Source organism: Chaetodon auriga, chromosome 6 (genome assembly GCF_051107435.1).
Source record: "Chaetodon auriga isolate fChaAug3 chromosome 6, fChaAug3.hap1, whole genome shotgun sequence".
Lineage (NCBI taxonomy): Eukaryota > Metazoa > Chordata > Actinopteri > Chaetodontiformes > Chaetodontidae > Chaetodon > Chaetodon auriga.
In genome coordinates, this window is record NC_135079.1 from 25048718 (window position 1) to 25069697 (window position 20980).

Here is a 20980-nt window from a genome sequence, read left to right on the forward strand (position 1 = left end):
CCTTAAACAGCAGACATGTTGAAAGCAGAATTAGAATGTGACAGTTAAAGTGTTTTTCAAGGTTACACCATTACTCACTGCCTAATGGGGAGCTAACTAGTGCAAACTGTAGCATAGCTTGATTTAATATGCAAAGCTATCCTGTTCTGTGATAAAGTGCTATTGATTTCTGGCGCATTTTCTGCACATAGAACATCAGTTTAGAAGGCTGATGGGGAAAAAAAACTTGCTTTTGTCTCTCTGGTCTGTCTTATCTGCTCTTATTTCAGTGCAGATCCAGACAAAAGTCTAGATATTGACCCACCGATGTATTATCATGTAGGACAGATCAGACAATGAGGTGTAAGGATGTGGAGTAAAATAATGTCAGGTTTTGAGATAACAAATCCTAAGGACAGAAGAGGAAGAAGATAACTTGTTTGGGAGGGGAAAAATGCTGTTTGATTCTCAGCCACCCTTTGACTTGATTATATGTCAACACCCTATAGAGGAGCTTTCCAGATTGATCTGCTTTTTCTTGTTAATTTATTCCGACAGCCAGACTTGATAGGAAGTTGTTTAGAGAAGCAGGTCCACAGAGACTAATTACTCTCTGCTACGTATTGATCATGAAATGCTGTCTTTGACTGCTCAAGGAAAAGTTTAGCAACTATCCAAAGTATCCCCACAGGATACATGCAATGGTCATGCAATGGTCAATTTACAGTGAAGGATAAATGTGATCAACAGTGGTTTATTGTTCCACCTCAAAGATTACATTTAGAAATGACCATTACTCATCTTTTCAGTACAGTTGATCTCTCTGACTTAAAATTGTTAATCACAGATTTGGCTGAAGAGGCTCTTGTCTTTGAGGGGGTTCTCAAAGAATCCAGCCAGGCTTCTGCTGGGAGATCTGATCCCTCTTAATAAACACATAGAGGAAGATTAAATCTTTGTTAAATCAACAAAACCGAGCTAGATATCACATGATGATGTTGGGATGTTGATGAAGCTGCGGTAGCAAACAGTTGGCATGAACATATCAGTAGAGTAAATTAGTGAGGTTATAGCGAAATCCAGATTCTTAAGCATGAAGCAAACAGCTGATCTAATCAGCTGATGCAAGCTGAATTCAAGAGCTCTGGCTGAACTAACACTAAAGTTTTGTTTTGCCATCAGCGGCCTACTTGAACACAGGCATCATCCTGATGAATCAGGGTCGCCTGGATGAGGCCAAGCGCACCTTCCTGACCTGCGCTGATATCCCAGATGAGAACCTGAAGGACCCCCACGCCCACAAGAGCTCAGTCACCAGCTGCTTGTACAACCTGGGCAAGCTGCTCCACGAACAGGGACACCAAGAGGTAACGACCCAAACTGCAGAAAAATACATTTAACAGTTTGCTTAGAAAATCCTGAGAGATACATGTATGTTTCAGTATATTTTGGCATTAGCATTACATTCACGTAACTCCACAGTACTGTTGATGGGACATCATTTAAGTCCATTGAAAGCATCAGTTTTCAATATAGAAACTTGTATATTAGACTTAGCTAAGTGCTGAGTTACACTAATTCCCAGATGTGAGCACAATGGTTATTACCTCACTGTTGAATAGCTAGAATAACATCTATATTTATGTTTATTAATGAAGCTAGTGAGTGCGGTTGGGAAAGCCAGTATGTTATTTGTCAGTGATAATCATAGCTTGTCAGGATATAGAATAAGAAACACCATAAAATGCACCACATGGACACACACGACATTCTTTAAGTGGCCAATACAACTGTTCTGCCATATGTTTCAGCATTGAGCTCATAGTTAGCAAGGGTTTTGTCTGACTGCGTTATATTCAGGGTGTTTTGATTATTTGGACCCCCTTGTATATGTAAATAGGGTTGACAAAAGAAACCTCTCAATATAATGTAGTCCAGTATGACACTACCTTTAACTATAACCTCAGTAATAAACAAAATTGAATTTACACATTTCCAACAATGTCAGCATTCCACATTATAAACTTTCTAAACATAGAATATATGCCAGGGCTGTTCTGTTGAATTGCAATTGATTATACGGGTGTACCTAATACGGTGCTCACTTAATGTATTTTGGCTCATATTTATGTATTTTGCAACATATCTGTAACATACTCATCTTACAAACCGGCACATTGCTAACATGGGAGTTCAAAGACTGCTCCTTCACATACATGCTGGAAAATATAAAAACGTAGCGAAGTGAGATAAAATACAGGCAGCTGACTAAAGAGCCTTGGGAGGACACTGAGAAAATGCTCGGCTTTATATGGACATGTTCCAAAATTGCCTGTGTCATAGGGGACACAGTGTTTTGTGCAGATAGTCTTCAGACTGTTTCTAACAAATTCACTCGCTTTCATGCCCCGAAAGACCCACAGTGCTGGCAAAAATAACTGGTTTTCCAGTGCTGCACATTTATATTATACACAAGCACTGATGCTGCTGATTCAATCAGGACTGAAGCAGTAGTACTGCAGATTCAATAAAGGCTTTTATAAATTGTTGGCGTGCTGGAGAAAGGGAGCAGTCCCACTTCCTCCGACCTCTAACCACAACATTTCCTTCAGCAGTAAAGTAGTTCCAGCTCCCCCTGCCATTTAAACTCTGAGGTGAATCGCAGTACCTCCGCTCAATACATACCAGGGCTAATATGTGACACCGCTGTAGTCGTCTTAACAGCCGTGACACTGCGGATAGACCCTTTCTGCTCTACTCTCTATGAGCCAGCCTCCCAGCGACCCCCAATTCCACGCTGTGTATTCACAGTGTCAGGGCCCTGGCTGCAGGGGAGGAATGACTTGTTGCTCCAACGCCAGTTTCTCTGGTGGGGTCTCCCTGCTCTCTAATGCAAACATCCCCCACCTTCTTTTTTTATTTGTTTCATTCACAGGAGGCCCTCACAGTGTTTAAAGAAGCAATACAGAAAATGCCAAGACAATTTGCACCACAGAGCCTCTACAACATGATGGGTAAGAATTGCTTTTTTTTTTTTTTTTTTTTTTTTCAAGAATTAAGCATAAAATCTGTTGTTTTGAGTGCAGGAAAAATGGAACAGTGGAACAGAGCGATAAGGAGTGTTTTGGATTTGGCAGCTATACATCTGGAATATTTGTTTTACTTTGTTGCTGTGGGTCCCTTAAAGCAAATAACCTTTGTGTTTCTTCTGGATCAGGCAGCATCACAACTCAACCAAACTTTCAGTAAGCATTAGGGATTACTAATTGCAAGTAAGACCCCAGTAGCTCTTTACACAAGCAGCTTTGAATGTAGGATTGCTCAGGGCTCACTAACACATTCTGTGCAGCAGGGACATAACAGACTTTGTAGAATTTGCCCCAAAAATGCAGGTTAAAAGAAGTGGAACAAAGCCAATGATCTTTTTTTTGTGATTGAAAAATTCCATTAATGATTCGATATTTTTATGTATAGACATGTTATCGTTTGACATTCCACTTGTGCCTTGAGGATTCAGATGTTAACCCTGGGTTTCTAGTTAACCTGAGGCTCGATGTAAGTCCTTACATAATCTGTATCTTTCTGATTAAGCCTGGCCTAAAATATGCTGCAAAAAAGTCTGAGTACTAGAATGAAGTAGTAGTAGAATGAAGTAAAATGAGTGTCAAACAAGCTTTTCTATGTATTTATAGCAGTGATTTTTGAATTAATGCTGTTTAACAGCGTTTTGACCAGACAGTGATATGGTTTACAATATCATGTTATTAGTGTTAATTTGCTTTTCACTACAAGAACAGCTTGTTAGATTGCAGCTGTAGAGCAGCTGCTTTCAGAGTCATAATAGCTGCTTTTTTTCTGTCTCCCTCCTGCTTTCTCTCTCTTTTGCACGCATGCAGGTACATACGCACACACATACAAACACACACTTGAAACTCGTCTATAATCCAGACTAGGTAGTGCCACAGGTTCACTTATGTGTTGGCAAAATGCGATTTGACAGAGCATCTGAGATTATGTCAAAATGTTGATGAAAGCTCCAGTCACCGTTAAGGAGCAGAGCTGCGACTGTAACGGAGGCGCTGAGCCAGGGATCTGTGATTTCTGCAGCTTAGCGTTGTTTCCTCACTGAACTGATTTGCACATTTGGCACACCTGCTCATACGTATTTCCAGTTTCAGTCACTGTGCAGCACTCATGCTGTTTGTCAGACGCCAAAGAGCAGAGGCTTTCATCAGATGCAGACCTGGGTGGTAATCTGCACCCTGCTGGTCTCGCTCCAGCACTCTCTGGTGGGCTGAGGAATGTTCCACTCTGAGGAGCTGGTTTTCAATGTCACTTCTAATTGCAAGTTGATGTTTGTGCTAATCTCATACAGAGGTCTGCTGCCAGCAAGGCGAGACAAGTATTTTGGCTGCTTTTAAACCCATCAACAAATGAATGAGGTCATGTCAAACAAGACCTGAACATACATTTTATTAAATAGTGCAGTGCCTCGGGTTGGTGGTAAATCTCTGAAATCCAGATAATCCTGTCTATTAAACACAGACGATTTATTAAAAAAGAAAAAAACATGCAGTGCTCTCAATTCTTCCCTTTGTCAAATAGTATCAGTCTCAGTTTGGAAGGAAGCAGGCCATGGGAGTCTAGGAAACTTTAAGAAATTTCTCTATATTGCAACAGTATGCAGACTGATCTGTATCAAATTTGCGATAATCTCTAATCCATTATTTTGCTGTATTTAATGTAAGCTGTTGACAAGGACGTTTTTGATTTTTGTGGCTACAATATTATGGATTTCCAGTACTTAAATCTGAAACATAAGGCTGCACTGATGGATATCATCTTGAAAGCATATTCCCATGTATTCATTTAAAACCTGAAGGAAAGCTCTTCTATCTGCTGCTTTCATTTTTTTCACAATAAAAGGAAGTTATTTCTTAAATGTGATGTCTTTTACATGCTTGTGCCTTAAGAGGTATCATTCCTCAGGGTTGTCGCTCATTAAAAGGAGAAAGTGTGTTTTCAAATCATTAAATAGGTCCCCGAGTTGTGATTACGTGTGTGTGACACCTGTTGCTTATCACAGTTCCCAATCAGGGATCAGTGATTAGCCCTAATCCTCATGGAATTAAAGTTTCAGTCCACTCCAGCCTGAACAACCTGTCCACTCATTTTAAATACACACCGTGTTACCAGGCTCTCGTGACATTTTAACAACTGGGATACATTCAGTCTCTTCCCCTCCATATGTAGTAATGTTGATTTTAACTGTGTTGTGTCCAATTACCAACTGATGTTGTCGAATTCTTGCAATAATACAAGTGTTATTCGATGGCTCTGAAAGAGAGGTTATTGTTTTCTCAGGTGTTAGCAGGCAGAGGGTCAGATCTGGTGGTGGGGGGGGAGGTGTTGTGTGATGTCTGACAGATCAGGCAGAGTGAGGGAGTGTGTTATAGACTCAGTAATCTTCTCCTGTCATTTTTTTTTTTAAGCCAACAAATATAGCTTATTTCACTTTTCATAAATAAATAAATAACACCTACAATGACTTAAATGTTCATTACTTGTTGGATCTCAAAGGCTTACTGCTGAGAAAGGCATCAAAAGTAGGTCTAATTGTTTGTTGTAAATTGTTTCTGCAGCAGTTTCTCTTAGCTCTGTGCCAGATACACGAGTAAAAAATATCAAACAACATGGAGTTTTAGGCTGGATTTTGTGGATTGAGGTCTGGTCTCATTGTCATGAAACCCTCAGCACATGGGAACAATGGGGAAGAGAATGATGTCTTAACCTCTGCTAGCTTGACCCCTGACTCGACCCTTATTTTGCTCTCACAGGAGAGGCCTACATAAGACTGAACAGGCTGACTGAAGCTGAACACTGGTACAGAGAATCCCTGCGAGCCAAGCCGGACCACATTCCTGCACACCTCACTTATGGCAAACTCCTGGCTATGACGGTAAGACTGGGCTTTTTGTGTCATCCTCCATTCAAGGTTAAGCAATGTTACTTTAGAAGGAAGAAATAACTAATTCTTTATTTTACAAATTCAAAGTTGAATTCATAAGAAACAAAACCCGCTCCTGCTTGCTTCGATACACTCCAGTACATTGCGTCAGTGATCTTGCTGCCACAGCCTTTCTTGGTCTGGCATGACCACTAGCTTATAGTGGCTAATGTTCATTAACTTTTTAACAATCTTTGTGACATAGCTGAATCTGTTCACTGACTTGTGGTCATAGTCAGTAGACAGTCACTGAATGTTTGGTGTTTTTCAGCAAATCTCAGTCACATAAATGAAATATCTAATACACAATCACTTTCTCCTAAACACTGGGCAGCTTGTACAGCTCAAGATTAAGTGTTAAGTGTAAGCTGTATTTATACCTCTGCATTACACCGTATGTATGGAGGGTCTGTGGTTGCACTGTAGGCCACAGCCTAGCTGACGTGCACCTCGAGAACATAATAACATATCAGGGCTATGGCCTCAACGGAGAGAACAGTCACTGGCTGCTTGTGTTTTCCCCTCCATGTTTCTGATGCTGGTGGAGTTTGTTGAGAGTGAGGACAACATTAAGGAAGTTAAATAAAGACTCTCAGTGGTCGTCTCCCTAGTCCATCTGATAAAGTGATTACACTGCAGCCCTTCTGCTCCCCACAATCCTCATCCTGTATGCATGAATGAATAGAAACACAATGGGCTGTTGGTGGTAGTCATGGTGAAATGATAAGCAAGTCATTCACTCAAACTGTGAAGGACAAGGAGAGGAAGAGGAAGAAGAAGAAGAAACAAGTGATTGCCTAGTGGTGATTTTAGGATTCACTGTGTGTACCCCTCTCTAAATGTCAGGGGGATGCGGGGGCAAGGGTGGTGTAACGACCCAGGGTGGGGACAACGGACAATTTCCCATATTTTCAAATCTCAGTGTTGACAGCTATGTCACTGCTATATGGGATTTACACTGACCAAAGCCCAGTGCTGCTTGATCATGTATTATACCTGCATCTAGTGCTGTGGTGGTGATATCAACAGGTGAAATTCAGTGCTCAGCAATAAATCCAAATCTTCTCCAGCTAACCCCTTGATTAAACTATAAATCCAGCTTTAGGATGAATGTTAATCAATCACATCCCATTCAGAGATATTTCTGCTGGTCTACTGTATTAAATCAATTCTGGTCTCAGGTCTGCTTTACTGCCTCGTCCATGTCTGACCTCACATCGTCCACCTTCTTGCTTCCTTGAACCAGTTCTCATTCTCTACGTGTACTCTCTGATCTCTGCTGGCTTTCCATCTGTTCTCTCTACCACTTTACTGATGGTCATAATGCCCCGATGTCCCTACAGTTCGTTAATAGTGTGGGTGGGAGAGAAGGAAGAGATTGAAAGAGGGTGAGCATGAGAGCACAATGAGTGAAGGTGGTTATCTCTGAACACTGTCAAGAAAGAACTCTATATCTATAATATCCTCTAAGGGTCACACGGCTGACCTGTGCTTCAATAACCAATGACACCGCCATCGCTGAGGGAAGGTCTTGAGGGCAGAAGAAGAGTCCCCGAGTTTACAGGAAGGTGGTCATGTGGTCAGGTCATACAGTCATCCATTACAGATCACAGCTCGCTCAGCGTATTTGGAGAAAAGCTGACCAAAAGCAGTGAGAGAGAGCAGAGCAGCTCAAGCTGAAAAGGACTGTCAGAAGATAAATAATCAAATTAGATGGAGTTGCACAGAGGGTCAAAAGAAAGGTGGGGTCCTTCAGCTGACACCCCGTCTCCCACAGTCTGAGCCCTAATGAAAGGAAGTAAATGTGTTCAGAAGCCTCGAGCAGTGGGATCTGGATTTCCACAGAAAGACTAGAGTCTTCCCGACCCTGTCCCTCTTCATTTCCTCGATGGAAACAGAGTCTTTTTCAAGTTCTTTTCATTTATAGTAACTAAAATTATTACTTTCACAACTGATGTGTGTGGAAGAATTCTACATGCAGATCATCTACCAAAACTTGAAAAGGGGAAAAAATGAAAAAAAACTTTTATTTTACTTTATCTTAGAAGATTAATACCTCTCTCCAATCTGTACGGCAAAAATGAAGCTACCACTGGCAGCCTGTGAGCACTTAAACGAATTAACACATTGCTTCTCATTTGTTTAATTCGTACAAAAACACAAGTGTGAAAAGGACACATTGTGGTTGGCCAGGCTTCATAACATCTGGCACATTTTGGGAAATGTGCTTACTGTCTTTCTTGTCAAAAGAAAGAAATCCTCTTGTCTAATTTTTCTCTTGTGCTGTCACGAACATCTGTGGCTCTGTGATGCTGTTACATAGTTTTTCCTCAGTGAAGCAGTCTTACAGTTGTAGGTCATTGTGTGTCTAAATTAAATTGAACTCCAGCAGCACACTCAATTGATTTTTCCATCTGAAGTCAGACTGATGGTCAGCATAAAGAACAGATCAGATGACAGCATGGATAAAAGTTGCTTGTTAAGCTGACATGAATTCCTCTCTGTACAAAAGCCAATGGGCATCAAAAACTATCTGAAACCAAGCACAGCGAGGACAATCTAGGGGAGCAACACAAGTCTTTAGAGGTTGAGACTTGGTGAGGTGGATTCGGGGAAGAATTCAGTGGGCTGTGAAGAGAAGCTCATTTTATTTAAGAAACTGTTATTGATTTTGGAGCAAAGTAGAGCTTAAACCTGCAGGGATGAATATCTGTAGCTTTCTGACCATGACAGATGGTAGTTGAGGGGCTATGAGTCCCCGTGATCCTGTGAGTGCAAATAATGCCATCAAAGCAGGGAACTTATTTGTTTTGGACAAAGTTAGAGCTTCTTTACCCATTGGAAAAAAAAATTAAATAAAGAAATATACTTGAAATGTTGGAAACACCAGCATTTAAGCCAGATCAAAACCAGTGCAGGAAGTCGACCTGCCCACCCCCCCACCCCCGCCTCTTTCATTCCCTACCTCCGCACTCCCTGTGGCACCACTTTGAGTGATGAAGATGCTTCAGATACTGTCAGGGGTTTTGAGGTTCAGATCCCTGTGGGAGAGGTGCAGAGGCTGTGAGATAAGGCTTGGCAGCAGGGTCAGAGAACGGTGAGAGGAGGACAGTGGAGCTGAGCTGTAGCTGAGCCGCAGAAAGCAAGGAATTGCTGTGATTTGTGGGTGAGGGAGTTAATCACATAGGTCAGTATCCCACTATGCTGACCTCTCCACACTTCTGCTGACACACCAGGGATCAGGATGTGTTTCAGGCTCTCTGTACACACAGCAGGTCAGAGATGGACATGGCCGCCTTGATGTTAGCAATATTGGATTCAGTCATCTACTTGTCATTTCCTCAGCTAATACAATGCAGGCTTCATTCATAATCACCTTGGCGTCAACAGAGCCAGAGCTACATCTGCAGTTTATCTGATTTCATCAGGAGATTTAAATGTGTGAGGCATGCACCACTAAACTCAGCACGTCTGTGACAATAGGGAGGATATTGTATTCACACAATGAGCTGACTAGAGTGAGAAGTGGATATATTTAGTCAAAGAAAAAGCAGTCATGTCACAGAATGTGGAAAGTGACAGCAAGTGAGCTGGCTGTGGGTTCCATTGATCCTGGACTTTGTCATTTCCACCTTCCATTAGCACTAGTGTCACTTTTTTTTGCCAGTTTTCGGGTTTCACTTTAGGAAGAAAAATCCTGGGTTGCAAACAAATAACTAAAGATGCCTTTCCATTCTGAAAGTCTAATGCTTGACTGAGGAAAATCTCATTAGTCCACATTGCCAAGACTTTCCAATACTCTGGTTAATGAGCAAACTACTGTATCTGCCTGAATACCTGGTAAAAATCCAGCCTCAGCTGTACCTTCAGTCTAATTAGCAAATGTTAGCATTATACCACACTAAACTAAGATGCAACATATTCATTTTGAGCTTGTTAGCATTAAGCTCAAAGCACCACAGTGCTTAAATATAGCATCACAGAGCTGCTAGCATGGTTGTAGACTCTTAGCATTGTTCGCACACAATGAAGTTCTGCACAGGCCTAAAACTGAGACCTGAACCCGACTCGACTGATCCAGATGCATGCTACCAAATTTAAGATCAAGCCCAAGATCCTGAGCCTATATTTTTGCTTCATTTCATTTTTTATTACTGACTGTTGCAGTAGCTTCCTAGACATGTGCAGCACATTGGCTATACTCTTCCCTCTGGGCAATGCGTATTTTTGCAGCAGAAGAGACACTGAAATTTCAATTAAATTTGTATCAGAGCTTTAGCACAAACCTTCCCTGAGCAAAAAAATTGTTGAATAAAGAAATGTCTCAGATAATAAGCAGTGGAGTCGTTAGCTTTGCTGAGAAAAACAACAAGAAAATTGAGCATCAGGCTTAATGGTTTTCATGATTATTCATAGACATACAGGTGAGCCAAGTGCGTTATAATCCAGATATTTGGAAGATGAAAGAGAATGCAGTGGCCAGTTTAAGAGGCTTCAACAGCAAAGTAATATAACAAGTAGTGTAACAAATTGCCTCTCTAGGGACTGAACTGTAATAACATTTCTTTTAAGAGTTGTTGCGTGCCAGGCAGCGGCAAAGGGCCTGCAGGGTGTGTGCTTTTCTTCCCCCTGTTTTCTTTCTCTCCCCCTCCCCTGCTTGCTCTCCAGGTGCTAACAACGTGATTGGTTTCTACCTGTGTTGCTCATTGGTTCCCTTGTTGAGCTGGCCTATCATCATTCAGAGCCCTCACTAAAAGGAATGTTTGCATACACTTGTTAAGAGTTCCTTTATGTTCGTGAGCTAAGAATAAAGCACTTTTGTTTTCACTTCTACTTTGACTCTTTCAGATATTATAATTGTCGTGTTATCGGCTCTGTTTTCCTCTCTTTGCACAAAGGGGGCGTAACACGAGTAATGAGCAAGTTACTTGTTAGAGGTCCTAACTCCTAACAGTCATATAGCTCACTCTGAACATGGTATCCATTATATACTTATATATTTACCTGTCATAATTCAAATCTTCCCTCCACTCACAACTGCAACTCATTTCAGTGTGTGAAAGTTTAATTCGGAGGTTTAACAAACAGACGTACTCCTCTGTTATTCTAAAACTGGCTGACCCTCAAACATACACATTCCTACATCTGTGAATAAGAGTATGAAAATACACTGATCATGCTTTTCAGACTGGAACTGTGATCGCTGCTTGGACACCATCAACTCTGTTGAACATACTTAGCACAGGCTTGATTTTCCAGGACATTTACACTTGAAAATGATGTTTGTATTGAATCCACTACTCTCTGAAAATGTGTACACTTGACTAATTATGCGGTCATTAATGCAACACTCTACTGACTGGATTTGAGTCCATTCTTCTGTTTGGCTAAACTGAAGGAATTTGCTGTTTCACACTGAGTTCACATACATTATTTGTCCTGGTTTATGTAATCTTTATTTAATCCTCCATTTTTTCAGATTCGTTGGCATTTTATCTTAAACCTTCATAGTCTTGGTACAACTCAGTCTAATAATACATGTTATTATTCATGCAAAGGCATTACATATTAATGAATCACACACTAATGGTTGCATTGGTAATGCTAAAACATCAGCTTTTATAGATGAGTGCACATTGTTAATTGTTGATCAGATGGCATCTGGTGCCCAACTGAGAGCAGGGATGTGTCAGAGTCCCAGCTGGCACGTCTATTGGCCAGCTGCTCTGTTCTGTTTGAGCTGTGATTGGTTGCATGTCATAGTCTAAAGGACCTCAGGGAGCTCTTGAGGTCCACAGGGATTCAGGGATGCTTCCTCTCATCATGCAATGCTCACCCTGCCAGTATGGATTCTTTCATCTCTCTAAAGGCTGGAACAACACTGTACACACTGATAAAAAACAACTCAGTGTGTGTGCCGTGCACCTGTGTGTGCTTATGTGAAGCTGAAGATCCCTATAGATACATGGTCACGCTCACCATTTCTCTCTCGTTTGACCTCTCTCCTGTCCTCTCCTTTCCATCCTCCCGCTCCATTAACATCCACTGCTCTCTGTCTTGCTTCATAGTGGTCGGGCCACACACACCGGCAATCTGCGGTTCTGCTCTGGAAGTGTTATTTGCACAGATAAAGTGTGTAATGAATGAGCCTTTGCCCCGTCTGCTCCGCCATGCCAAGCATGATAGTGTGTACTTTGACAGGATGACACACGAGCTTGAAAGAATAACAGTCGTGGCCCATGTGTTTCATGTCTATTTATTAAGATTTATTGTTAAAGTATGCCTGCGGTTTGGAGAGGGACATTAGGTATACACAAAGGTATTTTGGCCCTTGAGCTGAGTGTGGTATTTTTATACTGAGCAGTTTTGAGGAGCAGTTGAAACAATAATGACACTGTTTAATCCGTCTCTCACAGGGGCAGAAAACAGAAGCAGAGAGGTACTTCCTGAAGGCCATCCAACTCGATCCCACAAAGGGAAACTGTTACATGCATTACGGTAAGCATAGATTTGTATTTGTTAGATATTTTTTCACATTCAATTTGACATATCCTGACTTTATTCTTACATCCTCAAATATTTGATTTGGCTATTTAACACATATATGCTGCCCTTGTGTGTACAAAGGCAGGAATTTACACAACTTGGCAGGTTGTTCGGACGACAGTGTCGGCTAACCTCTTTGCCGTCTCATCCTCCTATCAGCCGTGGTGTCGGTCTGCACATGGCTAGTGGACAGTCGCAAGAAGAGAGGATGATTTGCTCAAATTGTTCTCTTTGATTTGATGCAAATAATAATTTCTAGGAAGATTGAGTTTGAACAGATTGACAAGTAGAGAACTAAATCTTTCAATATTCTCTTAAAAGTCACGCTGTCACATGAGGAATTACAATATCAAGGTCTGTATACTCAGACCACCTTTGTAGAATATTTGGAAATAGGGCACTGGCGTTTATTGATGCAGGGGCTGTATTCCCTTTATTACTCATAGATTTTGTTTGATATATCATGAACCCTCCATAACTGCAGAGCTGTTTGTAACCTGGAGCTATTTTACTCTCAGTCATGGTCTGAAGTCTCACTTTACATCTGTCTCTCACCTCAGGGCTGTATTCATGGCTTCAGTTTCATCCACAGTTATTAAGGAAAATATGCTTAGGTTCACATAGTGGTTTAGCATTCTGGTACAGTAGTGTGGCTAACCAAAGTCAGCAGGGTATTAATTCCTCTCTAAACCTGGCCCTTACCAAGAGGTCCACCTCAGTTCATGGCCTTATCAGGCTTCCACGATCCCATCTCACTCAGCCGGTCCACAGAGGTTGACTGCCAATGCAGCCACACCCGTAATAAAGACACAAACCTTCCTCAAAGAACATTTTCATTTTAAAGAAACAAATCTACCAAGATTGGATAATGTGAACAAATGGGTCTGAGAGATGGCCAAAGAGTGATGGTATGTTGCACTCATATCTAGTGTTTCAGCATATTGTTTCAGAGGCAGACCAGGCTGTCCCTTCATCAGGGCCAAAGGCAACACTTGCAGACTGCGTATCCCTGTGTCTCTGTGGGGATCCCTCAGCGCTTTAACAGCAATGCTGTTCTCTCCTGCCCTGCCAGGTCAGTTTTTGTTGGAAGAGTCACGGCTGCTGGAAGCAGCGGAGATGGCAGAGAAAGCTGCACGCCTCGACAGCGGGGAGTTTGATGTGGTCTTCAGTGCAGCCCACATGCTCAGGTGAGTGTTTGAGTACTCTTTTTCTTTTTTTTTCTTTACATCTGATGATTTCCATTGCCCCAGCACATGCACAAAGACAGTGAATATATTTCATTCTTTGTAGCTGAAACGGGTGGGCCACAGTTTTCCATGGCTGAGTAGAAAGGAGGCTGTGTATGAGAGAGGGAGGTCCACTGTCTGCATGGTTTATCCAGGGGCTTACATTACTCCTCAGCCAGTGTGATTTACTTGGCTGTACTTTGTAATCCTCTTCTCTCGCTGCAGTGCCAGCCCGAGAGCTGCTGGTTTGTCTTTGCGTGCTGTGCAGTTATGTATCTTCATATGCTCACTCTACCTCACTCTTTCTCTGTTGGCCCTGGCTCATATTCATACCAAATCAGTGCTCGGTTCAGCTGATGAGCCTGAGCAGCAAAGCCGTAGCAGCCCACAAGCTGTTGTGTTTCTGAACAAACGCCATAAGTGGAAATTTGTAAATACAGCCATGTGCCAACTTACAGTATGCTGGCGCACTGACTGAATAAACCTACACAATTATATAGCATGGCTGAGAGTGGTTTCCTTCTTTAAACACATCATAACTACACAGGGCTTTTTACAGCTGCCTGCTGAAAGGAAAGGGTTATCTTTGAAGGAATAGCTAGGCATTTTGGGAATATGCTTCTTCTCTTTCTTGCAGAGAGTTAGGTGAGAAAAATCAATTCTGCTCTCATGAAGCCACATACCAGCAGCTGGTGAGCTTAGCTAGTTTAAATACTAAAAGCAGGGAGAAACGGCGAGCCTGGCACACACATGTTGGTTAAATAAAGCTGTACAAAAGCCTAAACGTAAAAATGGCATGTTGAGGTGGAGGCTTCACGTGGTTCAGGCAGTAATTATAATCAGAAAAGCTGTTCACGTCAGCCCCCTTGTTGTAATTCCAAGTTGAGGAAATCTGTTCCTGACAGCAACAACATTTCCCACATGGAGAGGAGAACTACAGTGGTGTTAACTAACCTGTCTAGGTGGCTTTGCAGACTAAATGTCTACAAAACCACCATAGCAGTAAAATGTAAGTAAATTCAAATATTACACTGATACAGTCAACTCAGCTAGTTGAGCAGGTTTCATCAGGTTTTAATTATTGAGCTTTAGAGGTGATGGTGGGTGGATTTTGTTTTCTTGCTTCCAGTCTTCAGGTGTTGAGCTAAGCTAAGTAGCTGATGGCTATTGATTCAAATTTAGCATACAGCCACAACTTTGGAAAATGTCTAACTATTCCTTTAAGACCATTAACCCATGTTTTGAATCACCAAAGTGCGGTAAAGCAGCTGCTGCTGTACCAAACGGCACAGCGTTGCTCCACAGTTCTATGTAAGATTTTTTCCCAGCTGCTTTATGCATAGCTCTTCCCCCACCAGGCTGGTCACGCAGGATCTTCACCACCAACAGCTTTCAGTATTGAGAGCCTCTTCCAGGGTCCAGACCCCTGGCAACTAAAGAGAGCTTCAAGCAGTGCTGGGGCCGAACTTTTCTAAGCCTGCTTGCCATGAGGTCTCACTCCTCCATAGCTCATGTTCTTTATGTGTTTGTCTTGGATGCAGATGCAGAAAGGTCTTCGGTTGGTGGGGACAAAAGTAAATCTACACGGGAAAAGAGAGTAAAAGCAGGGGCAGACACTCTCAGATGTGCAAATATGTTGTATTGCTCTCTTGGGCCCTTGGTTTTTGATCGTCTTGCTTCCAAACTAAAAATTTTTGTCTGCCTCCTTTGAACTTTTTTTCGTTCTTTGATCAAACTAGCTCTGTTTTATAGTGTGAATGTAAAACCGGAATGGTTGGTTAATGTTGAGGCCATTTGGGATGTCCTTGGACTTGCCTTTAATGTGTCACGTCTCAGTGAAAGTGAAAACTTGTGGCATTATTCAGTATTGTTAAATCTGTAGATATACACCAACAGCATGGGAAATTGAATCTCTAAACATCACATTCAAGCATGTTATGTTCACCTCATCGATTCCCATCCAAACCACGTGTCTTACAGAATAATATATTACATGTAGAATAATATGTTACACCATATCTGAAATATTAGTTTGTATTTTACTAGCATTTCATGATGTTGTTAAAATACTGAGCTCTGACAGAGGAGACAGAAGTCAAAGGAAGGTTAACAGTTTTAATTTGACAATTTGAGAATGTGCAACAGGTGAATCCAGATGTGTTGAGTCCAGGAAGCGACAAGTCCAGTTTCTTCAGGTGAGAGCAGATAGGCAGGGCACAGACGAAGACAGGTGTGGGGTTTGCACCTGAGCACAGACAGACAAAAGGAGTCAGGAAGGCAGGTAGCAGACAAGGCAAAAAAGTCAAAAGATATTAGCTATGACTGGTCCTTGACCATTACCACGCAGGCAGACTGACGATTCGAATACTGGCTTGAACTTGTATGCTTACATACTGAGTAGGCAGATGGGTCTGATTGCTCGATTCTGCGACCTGTCGGTCACGCCCTGCATTAACACAGCCTAGACCAGACAGACGGGGAGAGACAGACAGGAGACAAAATAGGAGGCAAAACACAGGAGACAAAAGGGAAAACAAGGGGATCTCCACAGATGTTTGGTGTGCCAGTTTGTGAATATTTGCTTTTCCAATTTCCAGGTGTAATTTGTTTAAATTGATAACCTTAAAATGGTAGTAAAAGGAAAATGGGTTGCAAGTTTCATTAGGTGTACTGCACATATATCACTGCCCTCAGGGGAGACGTCTGTGTTCAGTGTAGCATTTGTAGTGTAGCTAACAGAGCCAGTCTTGCTCTAAAATGTAATTCTGTGCTTGAGACAGATGCGACAGCTGCAGTTTGAACACAAATATCTGGCTGTTGTTGAAAATGCAATTTGTTCATTCAGTTATTAGTATCCAACAATGTCACGCTTATTAGCAGTGCTGTCAGTGCTGTGATTTGTGCATGTCTGGGGTTAATAAACCAGACGGCAAGATGTCAGGCTAAAAAGATCAGTGGTTGAGTTGCTGATTTGAAATATGGTCAAGAATTACTCTCCTCCAGGGATTTTTTTTTTTATTCATTCATACTCCATTTTCCCATCCCTCTCCTTGTCTTTTCCCTGTACTCTTGTAACCTCACACTGACTCTTCCTTGGGTTTAAAGCCAGGCAGTGGTTTACATTCTTGGCCTCCATTGTCTTCTGCACTCTCAGAACCCACAGTCAAACAGCCCTAGGAGGTCCAGCTGCTCCTTTGACCATGGTGTGGCAACTCTCCAGCCCTCCTCTGATAATGTGTTTATAAATGTGATAATGATATTATAGAATTAGATTTGTGCTTTTTTTTCTCATACAGTTGTGCTTTCTAAATATTATGCTGGCAAACAAACATATGGTTGTGGTTGGACGTGACACCCACATTTCTAATCTTAGGACAAATTCAGCAATGCGAGTCGGTGTCTGGATCGCCTCTGGAATGTAAAATGCTTCTTTGGAACAGAGCTGGAAAAAATTCAGTTATATGAAAAAAATAAACAGCAGTCGCACATTGTTCGGCATATAAGTATGTAAGTTTAAGTGCTTAACATGTAGGATAACTGTAGGCTGGGCGGCTGTGGCTCAGGAGGTAGAGCGGTTGTCTGCCAGTCAGGAGGGTGGTGGTTCTTTCCCTGTCGTCGGCAGTCCACATGCTGAAGTATCCTTGGGCAAAATACTGAACCCCTAAACTGCCCCCGATGCTGTTGAGCCTCAGCTGTTCTTTGTGTTTAGTGCCAATTAGCAAATGTTGGCATGCTAACATACTAAGCTAAGATGATGGACATGGAAAACATTATACTTGCGAAACATCATATTAGCATGCTGATCTTAGCATTTAGCTCAAAGACAGAGCTGCTAATATGATTGTGGACTCTTAGTCTTACTTTTGGGTCACTTTTCTCTATCACTGAACATTTGGTTAAAGACACTTTTTCATTTTCATTGTTTAAATATCAAATGTGTAGTAGTAGTAGTAAATAGTTTGAAATGTCAGTTTCTAGAATCACCAATTGTCTCTCAGCTCCTGGTGGAATTACTTTCTGTGCATGTGATATTTTGCTTTTTAATTAAGACCCTTGACATGAAAAATTAGTTTCATGCATAATTAATACATAATTACCATTAATTGTCTACTCATTGATCAGTGAAGAAAAAAAGAAGGCAGGACACATGAAACAGTGTCTTTCAAACCAAATATAAATACTATGTGTTTACTTATGCCACTGACCCGGTAATCCTAAAATAAAAGCTTTGCCTTTTATGTGGAACCATATGGATGATGATCCCTTAATGGACTGCGACAGCATAAATGAAACTGTGGTTCCAACGGCCTCACTTCCTTTGATCACTGCAACTTAAGGGGCTCCACAGCCAGCCGTCATTGACTCTGTCCTTGACTTTGTCAGAGTTAAATTGCTTGCAATGAGACAATTGTTACCATCAGTGAATAGCATGCAGCTGCACACCATAAAGGTGATTTTTTTTTTAAGATACCACAATATTAATAGCAGGAAGTGTCTTGTAACAGAGGAGCCACAGGTTTGTGTATAACAGTAGGCAGAGCAGCGGGTTAAGAAAGAAGATAAGAAGCAGTATATAGGACAGTCCTGTCTTGACTGCAGGGTTTTTGTCGTCAGGAGCAAAGTATTTGTGGTTCCAGGGAGTCATGCCGACAAGCCATCTGCCCCAAAAATCCTTTTTTGTCGCAGTGTGGCATGTACTGCATGTTTTGGTGCTTCTGTGCCATCTCCTCTGCTGTCCCTGTTGTTATGAGAGTATGATTAAATGATTTTGTGTTTCCACTCGGTTTGAATTCCTTCAGTGTCTCAGTATCCATCTTGCCTCAAACCACAATCTAGCTGTAAACAGAAATGTACATTGAAAATTGCTGATGATGATGAGTTTTCTTAAAGTACCCAATAAGCCAAATGTCCTGACCTCACAATTCAATGAAAGCAGAAAGTAGTTGCTTTGCGCTGCTCAGCACAGATGTTGACTGAAGACTGAACGATGATATCGAGCGAGAAAGCTAAAGGCCATTGGATCGGCTTTTCTCATCTGTCGTGCTGTTCCCTCCCATTATTTTCTCAGTGACCCCTGAGTGCCAGTAAACACGCAGGGTTCAAGGCCTCATCCGAAGCCAGGAGCAATAAAGATGAGTAATGACTGCCTCTCTCTATTTTCCCTTTGCAGACAAGCCAGCCTAAATGAGGCCGCCGAGAAGTACTACGGACAAGCAGCAACCCTGAGACCCAATGTGAGTACCACCACATCTAGCTAATCATGCCCATTATGTGTACCCTGATGGACACTGTGCAACCACAGTTTGGATGGCTTTCCAATATTACTGTCCGGTCTGCCTCATCACAACAGCCTTCATCATGAGTGGATCGCAGAAAAATGGAGGTTAGGTTTAGCTCAGAGGTTTGTTTATCTAGCATCCATCACCAACTTCAAAGGACAGGTCAGCTTAAGTAGATTGAAAAGAATAATGATAATAACATTCAGTCGGGGGACTGACATCTTGAAAAGGAATGGGGTCCATTCTTTAAGAGTTTTGACAGGGGGGTCAAGTTGTTTAATTGAGGTCTGCAGAGGCAGCAAAATATGTTTGGCATGTGGTCACCCTGTTTGTTCCTGTGTCTTGATTAGAAGAAATCAGTGCAGGATTAATGATCAAAATATATGCGGACAACGTTATACAGACAAAGTTTGGTTCTGCATGCAGAAACCTCACTATAATATATACAAACAATGACAAACAACAAGACAAACAAAAGCTTGAGTATAACAAAAGGATAAAATTTAAGATTTCCACAGAAACCATAAAATTGAGCTCCTATCCCCTTTGTTGTTCTCAGTGTCGATCTAGTGTTCAACTTCTGCCAAAGAATTATTGTCAACATGTAATTAAACCCAGATGGAAGAAAAATTATATTTTCATTGCTTCAGTTCAAACACAGAACATAAATAATGTAAGAGAACCATAGATTTTAAGGTGAATTGTGGGATTGCAGCACAAACTCCCCTCTTTGCTGTGAAGATGCTCTCACACCTGATCACTGCTCACTTTTCTCTCTGACTGCTGAAGAACATCTAGAGTGAAATAAAGGTTTGAAATCTTAAAGGGATGGTGTGGATTTTTGACATGATAAGCTCTGGCTCATTGGTAAAAAACATCATCAAGCTCATAGAAACCTTTAAAGCCACAATGGCCTCCAAAATTAAGCTAAATTTGTCTGTTTCACTTTGTTCAGGCTGCTGGAGTTTGGTTTCCAGGATTATTAATACCATACATCCATGAGTCACGCACAGTTCACCTTACGCTAGGCCTTTGAGCCTTTGAGCCGTGGAAGTTATTGTGAAGAGAGGGTTGACCATTGAGAAGGCCACTGTCTTGCCACCCCCAATGAATATGTTCCTCTCTAAAAATGTGCTGAGGATGTTTGTGTTTCTTACAGTTCTATTTCAGGGCCAGATCCGTGTAATGTTCACATTACTGCTTCTTGGAATCTGTAATTGTACAAACACGCATTTGATGTCCATGTCCAAACACAGAGGCACTTTTTTGCCCCTACTTGGTCACTTTGGCTTGGCTGCCTTTTGCCATGTGTATTGCTCACAGCTGAGGCACATTATAATTTAGCATCTTCATCCATCTTCTTTACCATTATCCTTTGTTCTGTCCGATGTGACTTGACTTAAGCCATGTACCCTGTCCATCTTCATTTGTCATTTCATGCTTTACTGCGGTTTGACTCTTCACTCTCCAAAGGCTCTGGTGTTTTATATTAAGCACATATGTTTGCTCGCTCTGAGTAAGAGAGGACAGTTCCCTCCATTCAAAGGATTTAGTCCCTTCGTCCTAAAATTTCCTCTGTCTAGATTACCTAAATCCTTTCGGATGCTGGGTTTGAGTTGGTCAATCTTTGCACTCTATGACATCTGTCCTTTGAAAGTTTCTCATTCCATGCCGGTATTTTTTACCTAAATACCAATTTGGAGTCATTAAGTTCAGGTCATTACCCAACTTAGCTTTACCTTTAGGTCTCACAGTCTTCACAGCATATGTTGCTTTACAATCTAAGCTAATATGCTTCACATCTGGCTTTGCCCCTGCTGCTACATGCCAGTTTTGGGAAGGGTATGGAAGCAGAGAGGTTACAGAGCAGCAGAACATGAGGAAAAAATGAAAGCTTCTGACAAGGTAACATTTTGCAGAGTGTTGCAATGGTGAGGAAAAAT

At 41.6% G+C, this 20980-nt stretch overlaps 1 protein-coding gene across 1 annotated transcript in view; it reads left to right on the forward strand.

The window, feature by feature from the left end:
* The window catches only part of tmtc2b (transmembrane O-mannosyltransferase targeting cadherins 2b), a 96983-nt gene that overhangs the window by 70579 nt on the left and 5424 nt on the right, over positions 1 to 20980 (forward strand). The window contains exons 6-11 of the mRNA XM_076733040.1: positions 1162 to 1346; positions 2915 to 2993; positions 5817 to 5938; positions 12403 to 12484; positions 13605 to 13719; positions 18929 to 18992. Coding sequence (XP_076589155.1) covers positions 1162 to 1346; positions 2915 to 2993; positions 5817 to 5938; positions 12403 to 12484; positions 13605 to 13719; positions 18929 to 18992 — 647 coding nt within the window. The remainder of the gene's footprint in view (positions 1 to 1161; positions 1347 to 2914; positions 2994 to 5816; positions 5939 to 12402; positions 12485 to 13604; positions 13720 to 18928; positions 18993 to 20980) is intronic.